At 37.2% G+C, this 12,353-nt stretch overlaps 1 protein-coding gene across 8 annotated transcripts in view; it reads left to right on the top strand.

Annotated features, from left to right (window-relative positions):
• The first annotated feature begins 541 nt into the window (after positions 1-541).
• Positions 542-12,353, top strand: part of Ddhd2 (DDHD domain containing 2) — a 49,330-nt gene continuing 37,518 nt past the window's right edge. For 3 of the 8 annotated variants that reach the window (XR_011707116.1, XR_011707115.1, XM_027939351.2), the window contains exons 1-10: positions 553-787; positions 1,031-1,135; positions 2,034-2,261; positions 3,560-3,750; positions 4,323-4,412; positions 4,848-4,968; positions 7,019-7,108; positions 8,234-8,369; positions 11,448-11,656; positions 11,948-12,015. Coding sequence is in view for 6 of the 8 variants with exons in the window: in XM_027939351.2 (XP_027795152.2) it covers positions 2,042-2,261; positions 3,560-3,750; positions 4,323-4,412; positions 4,848-4,968; positions 7,019-7,108; positions 8,234-8,369; positions 11,448-11,656; positions 11,948-12,015 (1,125 nt within the window). In the remaining 2 variants the exon portion in view is untranslated. Of the gene's footprint in view, positions 788-936; positions 1,136-2,014; positions 2,262-3,559; positions 3,751-4,322; positions 4,413-4,847; positions 4,969-7,018; positions 7,109-8,233; positions 8,370-11,447; positions 11,657-11,947; positions 12,016-12,353 lie in introns of those variants that run through there. The other 5 variants (XM_071610210.1, XM_071610211.1, XM_027939352.2 and 2 more) reach the window with 5 other exon arrangements.

Here is a 12,353-nt window from a genome sequence, read left to right as displayed (position 1 = left end):
TTTAAGGGATACTTTTTTTTTTTTCAGTTCTGAATTCTAATAAACTAAAGAGGAGCCCAAGTCCCTGAGATAATCTTTTCATCTTTGCAAATGTCAATAATATCCCTTCTCAGCATCCAGAAGGGGAGGTCTGGATAGAGTCAACTAACTATTAACATTTTCCTAACACCTCCTTTCATCGTATTTATTAGAAGTGGCGTAGCATCCTTGTCTCTCCTGGGTTCCCCCACCACCCTGGCCCATTGATGGGTTAGCCAGAGTACCTCTGGAGTCAGGAAGCCTGTTTACCCATTTGTTAAGTGAGAGGTTGCACTGGTTGATCTTGAACATTTCTTGTGCTGAAACTCAATTCTGCTTTAAAAATGTTATCCTTTATTTCCTCTCAAAGGCATCGGGCCTCGGGTTCGGAGTACCGCACACCGGCTCGCAGAACGCCTACCTAGCGAGCTCCGCGCCCCGACGCCTGCCTGCAAGAGGAGCCACGTCTCGCGCGATCCCCTCCACCTCTCGCGACACTTCCTCCTAGATCCCCTGCGACCCTTCTTGCCCCACTAGTGGCTTGGGCGCGGCGCTCACAGCCACCTCACCTTGACTCCTGGCAGCCTGGCCCGCTACTCGCCCGCTGGGAGCGCGGTGGAGCTCAGGGCTCGGCTCGAGTCCGGCGGGGCTGCAGGCTCCGCCCTGCCCCGCCCCGCCTCGCCCAGGCTCCAGGGAAAGGCCGCTGCGGGGACATGTCGTGTCCCCCTCAGCGAAGGCAGCAAAGCGTGAGAGGCGGTGGAACTGCCAGGTGAGTCCGCCTCCGCGTTTGGGGGCCGGCGGCTGGGAGGTGGGCTGGAGACCCTGCGGAATGGCGAAACCGGGGGCGGAGGAGGACGCGTAGCTTCAGGCTAGGATCCGGCGACTGGGAGGACCTGCCGGATGGGGAGGGGTAGCTTCGGCTCCCGGGAAGTGGCCGGGGCCCAGCGTATTGACTGCGCCCTAGGGAACTGGAAAATTCTCGTGTCCGCGGGTGGGTGTTTTTCTCTGCCAGGCTGGAGGAAGGAGGCAGAAATTAGGACCCCGAATTCTGAAGCCTTGAAACTGGGCGACAGAAGGCCTGGGTCCGGGGAAGAAGGGACCGGACGAGGTGGCTGAGGTAAGTTTGTGCTAGGAAAAAGGGCAGTGGGGCCGAAAGCCCGGAGGGCCTTCACTCAGGCCAGGTGTTTGCCATTCCGCTATGCCCCGTGCTGAGCTGCTTTCTCACGCAGGAGCATACTTTTGATGTCTGCAGTCTTTGCCTCATTTTGTGTGTGTGTGTGTGTGTGTGTGTGTGTGTGTGTGTGTGTGTGTGTGAGAGAGAGAGAGAGAGAGAGAGAGAGAGAAAAAAACACATCGGTCAGATTGAGGGGAGGCTTTTGAGGTCCCACTGTTACTTTTCACCTGCGACTTGTAAGCTGTGAGTGGGTGTGCGCGTGCACATAGTGACCCCTGGCAAGGTTTGTGTTTGAGTTTGTGTCACAGCCCCTAATTAAGTAAGCGCGCTTCGAGGATTAATCACAATGATTGATTCTTAAGTGAATTATTTTATTTTCTGTATTTTAAGATTCCAGTAAAGTAAATGCGTAGTGATAATGGCCCAGAGCCTAAAACCTGGGTGTTATTAGAAATGGTTGTATACATTTGCTGCCTTTGGCACTAGGTTTAAACTGGAAATTGGGGTAAGATATTTTGTTGCAATCAGTTTTGACCATTTTTTTCTTGTGTTTTAGGGTTTATTTTATAACTTGTAAGCCATGCAGTTAAGAGAGCATTGGGAGCTCAGTGCAAAATAGCTGATGTAATAGAAACATTTAAAGAGTTTTCCCTTTGTTATTTTTATTCTAAATTAGGTAGCCTCTTTAGGTTATTTGTCCTCACCCCCAGAAGTGACTTCTTAAAGTGACCTGTGTGTGTGTGTGTGTGTGTGTGTGTGTATATGCATGTGCACAGCTTTAGCAATTACATTGGTAATAGAGGAAAAATGATTTCCTGATAGTTTTTATCTTGTCTTTTAGAGGGCGAAATGTCATCAGTGGAATCACACCAGGAGCATTTGTCTCAGTCAGATCCTTCCCCATCACCAAACTCATGTAGTTCCTTTGAGCTAATAGACATGGATGCTGGCAGTTTGTATGAACCAGTTTCTCCACATTGGTTTTATTGTAAAATAATAGATTCCAAGGAGACATGGATTCCTTTCAACTCTGAAGATTCACAACAACTGGAAGAAGCATATGGCTCTGGTAGGATGATAATGATGGCTTGTAATATAGACTCATCTCTAACTATAATGTAATAACTTTTATAAAGCACTATTAAAAGTACATTTTAGCTTTTTCCCATTAATTAAACAAGTGCTTTATCACTGAGCTATACCTCCAGCCCCAGTTAAGTAGAATTTTATATCAGAGTTCCATATTAGTGCCCAGCTAATAATTTATAATATTAAAAAACTTGCTCTGTATCTTGAAAACAATTCCTATTATAATTTATGCATAGTTATCCAGTAATTTTTTTTTTAAACTGGGGATTGAACTCTTTAGACTACATCCTCAGCCATATTTTATTTAGACTCAGGATCTCACTGAGTTAATTGCTTAATGCCTCCGCATTGCTGAGGCTGTCTTGAACTCATGATCCTCCTGTCAGCCTCCTGAGCTGCTGAGATTACAGGCTTGTGCTACCACACCTGGCCTAGTAATATATTTTTTTAAATATTTTTTTTAGTTGTTAATTGACTTTTATTTTATTAATTTATTTATATGTAGTGCTGAGAATTGAACCCAGTGCTTCACACATGTGAGACAAATGCTCTACCACTGAGTCACAACCTCAGCCCCCAGTAATATTTTTATATTCTAACTTGTGTTTCAGTTTTGGTTAATCAAGGTAGGGTAGAAGAATTTCAGAAGAATGAACTTTCTAATGTGTTGTTTTTTTCTTATTTTATGATACAGGAATGGTGCTAGTTACACTATGTCATCATGATCGACATTAAGTTGCATTTTTAGTTCCTTAAACCAAAAATTCGGAAAAAAGATGCTTTTTGGTTTTGGGTACTCGAGATTGAATCCAGGGCCTCACACATGTTAGGCAATCACTCTACCACTGAGCTACACCCTGAACCCCTAAACTCCTTTTTAAAGAGGTATTATTATCTTTCCTTAGAAACAAAAGCAAAACTGCCTAGTATTTTTTTCATGTTTCATTAAAACTAGGAAAAAGATGTGTATTAAATTTCTTTTCTTTCTTTTAATTTTTTTTAGTTATAGGTGGACATAATGCCTTTATTTTTATTCATTTATTTTTATGTGGTGCTGGGGATTGAACCCAGTGCCTCACCCATACTAGGCGAGCACTCTACCACTGAGCCACATCCCCAGCCCCTCTTTCTTTCTTTTTAATGTTTAGCCAAGTAGAAACTATTCCATGTGTTTCATAATATTAGAATATAACTTGTAATTATATTTTGGGAAATATATTGTGAAACATGTATTTCTTTTCCCCTTTCAAATTCTTTTTGTTTTCTGACTTTTAATAGGAAAAGATTGTAATGGGAGAGTTGTCCCCACTGATGGGGGCAGATATGATGTTCATTTGGGGGAGAGGATGAGATATGCTGTGTACTGGGATGAACTTGCATCAGAAGTGAGACGATGTACTTGGTTTTACAAGGGAGACAAAGACAATAAATATGTTCCCTACTCAGAAAGCTTCAGCCAAGTTTTAGAGGTTTGCTTTTAGCCTTTTTTACTTACCATTTTCTTCTTTTCTCATTTAATAATCTTTTCTTCCTCTTGTAACTTACTTTGTGAAATTTCCAGAGAATGTTTGGTTCTGCATCATATTTCATAGCATTTATTTTCACAAGTTAGTTTCAGGATAAAGTAGTTTTAACTTCAGAATTTAAAATAACATGGAGACTTTAGTATTCCCCAATTAAAATGTAAAAAAGTTCCCTAAAGGTAATCATTTATAATATTTCAGCTATGACTGCAGGATCGATTTCTTTTTCTTTTTCTTTCTCTGAAAATTGATATTTGTTTTCTTTAAACTGGAGTAGAACATTGCTGTTGCTGATAGAAGTATATAAAATGGTGAATAGTGATTGTGTAGTCTAGGTGACAGGAATGATTTTTTTTCTTTGTCCTATACTATTCTAATTTTAAAACAATCTTAAACTAAATTTGATAAATTGGAGAATGCTCTTCTTATTGAAACCAGTTAATCGTGTAGTATTCTTGTAATTAGTTTTAATAAAAAAGCTATTAGAGAAGTCTAATGAATTAATGTGTTCTTTTAAGGAAACATACAGGCTTGCTGTAACTCTGGATGAATGGAAAAAGAAACTGGAATCTCCAAACAGAGAAATTATTATATTACACAATCCAAAGGTAAAGTGAATTAAAGCATTTCTCTGATGTTGAGATTAAGGATTAATTACATTACTAAGGAAAACTTAATTGGCTTCTTTTTTTATGGACTCTACATAGGATAACCTTTGGCAGATTTTATATTGAACTTATCATTATGAAACTTAGAGCCATTACTGTTATTTACCCCTCTCAGCTTATACAAAAGAGTTTTCTTAAGCAAAATTATGTCAGTACGGATTAAGAAAATCACTGACACACTATGTGAGCATATCTTTCATGTGTATATTTTAGTCCATATATTTTGAGGATTTTTATTTCAAGTTGTAGAAGTTGCATATCAAAACCCCAGTGGAGATTTGACTATATGTATTTAAAGATAGGTTACTACTCTTCAGTATAATATAGAGATGTCTATAATGAAGACTATACTGCTGTGATCTTTTTCTGTTTAAGCTCATGGTACATTACCAGCCAATTGCAGGGTCTGATGAGTGGGGTTCAACACCCACTGAACAGGGTCGACCAAGAACAGTGAAAAGAGGAGTTGAAAACATCTCTGTTGACATTCATTGTGGTAATATTTGTTAATAATTTTTTTCTTATATATTTATTTTTTAAAGTGTGACCTTTTTTCTATGGATTTGGATTATGTCAAGGCTTAAAATGATCTTTAATCATATGGGCTTATTCTGAGATAAGGTTAGCATCTCTTCATATGCTAAGAGATATAAAACTTAAAGTTGCTGAGGACATATGTGCAATGGGTATAATTTGGTAGCATTAAATATAGGTGAACTGGTTATTTCACCTGCTAAACTAGAAATTTATTACTGGCTATTCCTATCTTGAAGTTTTTTTTGAGGGGGTGGGTACAGGGGATTAAACCCAGGGGTGCTTAATCACTGAATCACATTCCCAGCCTCTTTTTTTTTTTGAAAATTTTTTTTCTTTTTGTTGTCCAAGGACCTTTATTTATTTATATGCAGTGCTGAGAATCGAACCCAGTGCCTCACACATGCTAGGCAAGCACTCTACCACTGAGTCAAAAGCCCATCCCCATCCCTTTTTATTTTTTATTTTGAGACAGGGTCTCACTAAGTTGCTTAGGGCCTTTCTAAGTTGCTGACGGTGGCTTTGAACTTGTGATTGTCCTGCCTCGGACTCCCCAGCTGCTGGGATTATAGGCATGTACCACCATGGCCGGTTCCTTAAAGATTTTCAGCTAAGGAAAACCTTTTTTTTTTTAGAAAGAACTTAATGATTATCTTTTGTTCTCTAGTGTCACTTTTGTTATGATTGGTTTAACTATACTTAACTGGATTATAAAATACCTTTTATAGCTGGGTGTGGTGGTGCACGCCTGTGATTGCAGATACTTGGGAGCCCAAGGCAGGATGATCACAAGTTCTAGGCTTGCCTGGGCAACTCATTGAGACCCTATCTCAAAATAAAAATTAAAAAAACAAGGGTTGGTGATGGATCTCAGAGGTAGAACTCTCCTGGTTCAGTCCCCAGTGCCACCAAAAAAAAGTTTATATTGCAGAAGAAAGGATTTGTTTCTTAGATTGACTATAATTTTTAAAAGATGAGTTTAAATTTATTTTTCTTTTTCCTATCCTCTGATACTGGGAATGGAACCCAGGGCCACTCTACCCCTGGGCTGTAGCCCTAGGCCCTTTTTATTTTTTGAGACATGATCTTGCTAAATTTCTCAGGCTGAATTTGGCGATCCTCCTTGCTCAGCCTCCTGATTAGCTGGGATTATAGGCATTTGCCAGTGTGCCCAGCTGAGTTTAAAATTTCAGGCTTTAAAGATATAATACAGGAGCCGGACACAGTGGTGCATGCCTGTAATCCCAGCGATTTGAGGCAGGAGAATCATGAGTTCAAAGCCAGCCTCAGCAACTTAGTGAAGCCCTCAGCAACTAAACTAGACCCTGTCTCATCCACTGAGCTGGGGATGTGGCTCAGTGGTTAAGCACCCCTGGGTTCGATCCCTAGTACCAAAAAATAAAAAGAGGGCTGGGGATGTAGCTCAGTGGTAGAGTGCTTACAGAGCACACATGAGGCCCTGGGTTCAGTCCTTAGTATTACAAGCAAACAAAACGAGATCAAACATTGGTACAATTGATAAAAATTGATTAGGTATAAGTATTCTATCAATGCTAAATTGCCTGAATTTGGTAACTGTACTGTGGTTATGCAAGAGGATAGTCTTAGGAAACACACATATTAAAGCTTTAATTAAGTATACATGATGACATATTCAACTTGCTCCCAAATGGTTCAGAAAAATATGTGTGTGCACACTTGCATAAAAAGAATAATAAAAAATGTGGCAATTATTTAAAAAGTTGAATCTGTAAAAATTCATGGGAATTTCTATACTAGTTTTTCAGTTTTCTGTAAGTTTGCACTTAAAGCGTCGTAAAAACCTAGAAACATTTTTCACAGACTTCGAGATAAAAAGAGAAACAAAGTAAAATCATACTTTTAGTAAGTGGTTAAAATATAAGGCTATTTTGTGTATTTTAAATTATTATTTTAACTTGTTCACTGTGGATATTTGATTTAGAATACATAATTATATAGAATAATTTTTTTCTTTTTAATTTTATTTATAGGGGAACCTTTACAAATAGATCACTTGGTTTTTGTAGTCCATGGGATTGGACCAGCTTGTGATCTCCGCTTTCGAAGCATTGTACAGTGTGGTAGGTTTGCAAAGCATGTACGGTTAGATCCTAATTAAAGGAACTGCTACTGTCAGCTGAGAGAAAGCTTTGGTCTGTTGTCTTAGCTACATAATAAGATTTAGAGAGCTAAAGACAGGCAACAAGACAGTAAAGCTTCCTAGCCTAGACCTAAAGTGCTAGTAAATTCCTGAGGCTAATAGTTTATACTCTTAACTAGCAGTTCTTGAGTGAACGAACTCTTAATCCCTGTTTAAAAAAAAAAAAAATTATGGTGTATTGCTCCTATTTCTAACCATTGCAAATTTTAAGGGAGCCATAAAAATGATGACGTTTAAAAGAATAACAAGCCCTACTCATTTTTTAATTCATATTTTGTTAAACCTCTTGATATTATAGTTGGAAGATTTAAGTCATTAATATAACTTGATTTTAAAAGGCAATATCCTCTAAAACTTGGTAGTAGCCAGAGTCTGTTCCAGTTTTATTCTATTGGCTAATGGTTCTTAAAATCAATGCTATTCAAAATTCATTTTACATATTTTTAAAATCTAAGGTATTGGTAAGAACCAAAAAGAAGTCCTTCTTCTCCCTGGGAAGACTTACACTCTCCCTTGAAAGTGTCCCCTTTTCCCTTTTCCTATCCCTCAATAAACCTGGGGGAGGGCTGGGGTTGTGGCTCAGTAGTAGAGTGCTTGCCTAGCATGTGTGAGGCACTGGGTTCAGTTCTGAGCTCCTCATAGATGAATAAAATAAAGTTTGTTAACATTTTTAAAAAAAGAAAAAGAAAAAAAAAAGTGCATGGGGAAAAAAGAACCAGAAAAGTTAGGATGGGAACCTGACTGTAAAATTGGTTGACATACAGTCAATGTGATTTTTTAAAAATATTGAAATATTTTTTAATAGTTCCAATGACAAAGAAGTTTTGAAGTTAGTTTTTCTTTTGATGAAATATTTTGTATGGTAAAAGCAAGTTTTATATAAAGGTAATATTTTTATATACACTCTTAATTTTCCTGAGTATTACTTTAGTATACTAAAGTAAGCAAATGTAGTTAAGTGGTGTATTACTACATGATCTGTTGCGTTCTGAGTCGATGTATTAATCGCTCCACTGTTAATGCATAAATTGATTTTCTTTTCTAGTTAATGATTTTCGCAGTGTTTCCTTGAACTTACTACAGACACATTTTAAAAAAGCTCAGGAAAATCAACAGATTGGAAGGGTAGAGTTTCTTCCAGTCAACTGGCACAGTCCATTACATTCTACTGGTGTGGATGTGTGAGTAATAACCTCATATCCTTGAATTGTTAAATTAACTATGATTGTAATGTTTTCTGATCATCATAAGGATATTTCTGTTACGGCTGACTGTAGAGAGAATTTATGAAATGCTCATCAGTTCTTTGTTGTAATTAGCCCTGGTTAGAAGTACAGAGCTATGTATTTCTTCAGTGTGTTTTACTGATTCTGTTGTTTTTACTATTTTTTTTTTTTTTTTTGGTACTGGGGATTTAACCCAGGGGTGCTTAACCACTGAGCCACATCCCCAACCCTTTTAACTTTTTATTTTGAGACAGGGTCTTGCCAAGTTGCTTAGTGACTTGCTAAGTTGCTGAGGTTGGCTTTGAACTTGCAAACTTCATGCCTCAGCCTCCCAAACTGCTGAGACTACTGGTGTGAGCCAACATGTCTGATTTACTCTTAAAAGCTTCATTTTTTTTTAAAGCATTAAAGCCAAATGTTACTTTCTTTCTATCATTTATTAACATTTCAGTTTTCACATGTCAAAAGCCAACTATTCCCCAAGATGTACAAAATTTTGTTGCTACTTTTGTGGTGATATTTGAATAGTGGTCCAAATTTGGGGAAAAGGGAAGAACTCTCCCTAAATTAAATTATTAGCATTTATAATTTGAGGTATAATTAGTAAAGTGTTTTTAAGTAATAGCTTTTTTCTTTTTAAATAGTTTTTAGTTGTATTTCTTTTTTAAATAGTTTTTAGTTGTATTTGGACCTTTATTTTACTTATTTTTATGTGGTGCTGAGGATTGAATCCAGGGCCTCACACGTGCTTGGTGAAAGTTCTATTGCTGGGCCACAACCCTAACCAACCCTTAGTGATAGCTTTTTTAAAGCTTAAGACCTTTAGTTTTGATTGTAAATTTTATGGTAGTAACAGAGAAGGTTGCCTTATACTGAGGATCTTTGGCTGAGTGCTCTCCAGAAAGAAGTATGTTCATAATATAGCTCTAGAATAAAACTAGAAGGGGCTTTACTAAGGTAAAGGAAATAGCATTGTTTTCACACTGGTTTTAGAAATGGCTTTTCTGATTCTGTGCCTGGGTTCTTTTAATACTCTATGATTCGAATATGTTCCATGTTCCACATACTCCACCGTGATGTTGCTCTTACTAGTTATGAAGTCCATATTCTTTAACATTTGACCTAACATTAGGAAGTTATAAAGGGCACATAGCCTTGTTCATTATTTGAGGAGTCTGTCAGAGAATTTTGAAAAAGTTTTAACTGAAATTTGATTTAGACTATGTTAGCTTTAGTCTTCCTTTGCTAAATATAAATTTTGTTTGCCTTTGGCATCTGGTATTCTTTCCTTTTTCTGTTTTTAAAAATTCTTCATTGAGGGAGGGCACTGTTTCTTTTGTCATTCAGGGGTTAAAAACCAATGCTGGCAAACTGGTAATATAGCTTAGTAGTAGAGCATTTAGCAGGGAGGGTGAGGCCTTGGGTTCTATAAATCCTAACTTGGGGGGAAAGAAAACTTAATCCTGAGAATTCTAGGAAAAGTCTTATATCTTTTCTTTTTTCCCCCCCAATATTTGTTTTTTAGTTGTAGTGGACACAATACATCTATCTATCTATCTACCTATTTATTTATTTATTTATGTGGTGCTGAGGATCAAACCTGGGGCCCTGAACATGCTAGGCAAGCTCTCTACCACTGAGCCACAACCCCAGCCCCTCTCATATATTTTTAATAAGCTTTTTATTAAAGAGAATTTATGTACAAAAATAGTGTCTATTATGAATCTTCATATACCAATTACCTAGCCCCAACAAGCTTAAATTCTTGGCTGCTTCTGCTCTGTCTTCTTGCCTCTCTCCAACATATTATTATTGTTTTTTTTTTTTTTTTTTTAGTTGTAGGTGAACATAATAACTTTATTTTATTTATATATGGTGCTGAGGATCGAACACAGGGCTTCACATGTGCTAGGCAATCGCTTTACCACTGAGCCACAACTCTAGCCCACCATATTATTTTTGAATAAAATCTTAGATGTCCTATCATTTCATCACTAAATATTTCAGTTTGGGCTGGGATTGTGGCTCAGTGGTAGCGCGCTTGCCTAGCATGTGTGAGGCACTGGGTTTGATTCTCAGCACCACATACAAATACATAAAATAAAGGTCCATCAACAACTTAAAAAAATATTTTAAAAAAAATTTCAGTTTGTACATTTTAAAGGACTTTAAAAAAATTTAAGCATAACACCAATTTTACCCCTAAAAGTAGTTTTAATATCATCAAATATCTAATCAATGTTCGAATTTCCAGTTGTCTAATGCATATAATTTCTATATGTACACACACACGTAAATATGCACCCACATGTATTTTAAACTGATACCCAAATAAGGACCATATATTGTAATTATTTTTATTTTTTTTTTAATATTTATTTTTTAGTTTTCGGCAGACAAAACATCTTTGTTTGTATGTGGTGCTGAGGATCAAACCCGGGCCGCACGCGTGCCAGGCGAGCGCACTACCACTTGAGCCACATCCCCAGCCCCATATATTGTAATTAGATGATAAGTTTAAGTCTCTCTTAATCTCGATTACCTCTATCCATTATTTTCTTGCTATTTATATTTTGAAGAAACTTTTAGGGTTTCTTACACTATGAATTTTGCTGGTTATCTGTTATTGGCTTCATTAAGCATATTTCTCCTTCCTCTGCTTTTCTTGTAAAATTGGTGGTAGTTTTGCGGGGTGTGGCAGCACTTGCTTGTAATCCTGGTGTCTCCCGAGACTGAGGCAGGGAGATCTCAAGTTCAAAGCCAGCCTCAGCAATTCAGCAAGACTCTAAGCAACTTAGTGAGACCCTGTCTCAAAAAATAAAAAGGCTGGGGATGTAGCTCATTGGTTAAGTGCCCTTGGGTTCAATCCCCAGTAACAAAACAAAAACAACAACAACAACAAAAAAAAAATTGACAGTAAAAAATTGGTAGTTGTTTGTTGTACCATTAAATGCTGAGTCTAATTTTGAAGACTAAGCTAGATAATTACTTAGAAGTGGCTATGTAATATAAAATATACTTTATTTTTTTCAGAGATCTACAGCGAATAACCCTGCCCAGCATTAACCGCCTCAGGCATTTCACCAATGACACAATTCTGGATGTCTTCTTCTACAATAGCCCCACCTACTGTCAGACTATTGTGGACACAGTGGCTTCTGAAATGAACCGAATATACACACTTTTTCTGCAGAGGAACCCTGATTTCAAAGGGGGCGTGTCCATTGCTGGTCATAGTTTAGGTAACATGAATTCTTTGTAACCAGGGAGGAATATGACAGTTTGAGAATACTTGTTTTTATGATGCAGTGTCTTTTATCATTATCAAATTCAGAGGTCTGAAAGTGGTCTATGATGAAGAATTTAGAAGGGTTGAAAGGGTGGTGGTGGTAATTTGGAAACATTCCCTTGCTTTGTAGATTTGCTTACATGTATAATTAATTGGATCATGCCTTTTTTAAATTTGTATAAAAGATAGCCATTTAGTGCTAATGCTTAGAAATTGTCCCTTCTTTCTTCTATTTTACTTATAGGTTCGCTTATATTGTTTGATATCCTAACAAATCAGAAAGATTCTTTGGGGGATATTGACAGTGAAAAGGTAATTTAGATGTTCAGTTAGGTTCTTAATGTAGTATAAAATATTAAAGCATTTTATATTTTTAGATTTATTTTTTGCTTTTAATTGAGTTTAGTATCATAACATGATGTTGAAATTTACATTAATTTTAACAGGCTGGTAATTATCTTTTATTTTTGGGTTATAGAAGCAAGATAGTAATATGCATCTACAAATAATTACCGAACTCTAAAATAATCATAGGTGTCTTTTATAAATAATCACTACTGATCTATTTATAGAATTATAGGATCATTGAGCTAATTGGAGTTTGGATGAAAGAAAATGAAGAATGAATTAGATGCAAATTGATATGATTT

Source organism: Marmota flaviventris, chromosome 3 (assembly GCF_047511675.1).
Source record: "Marmota flaviventris isolate mMarFla1 chromosome 3, mMarFla1.hap1, whole genome shotgun sequence".
Taxonomy (NCBI): Eukaryota; Metazoa; Chordata; class Mammalia; order Rodentia; family Sciuridae; genus Marmota; species Marmota flaviventris.
This window is presented reverse-complemented; position numbering and strand designations above follow the sequence as displayed.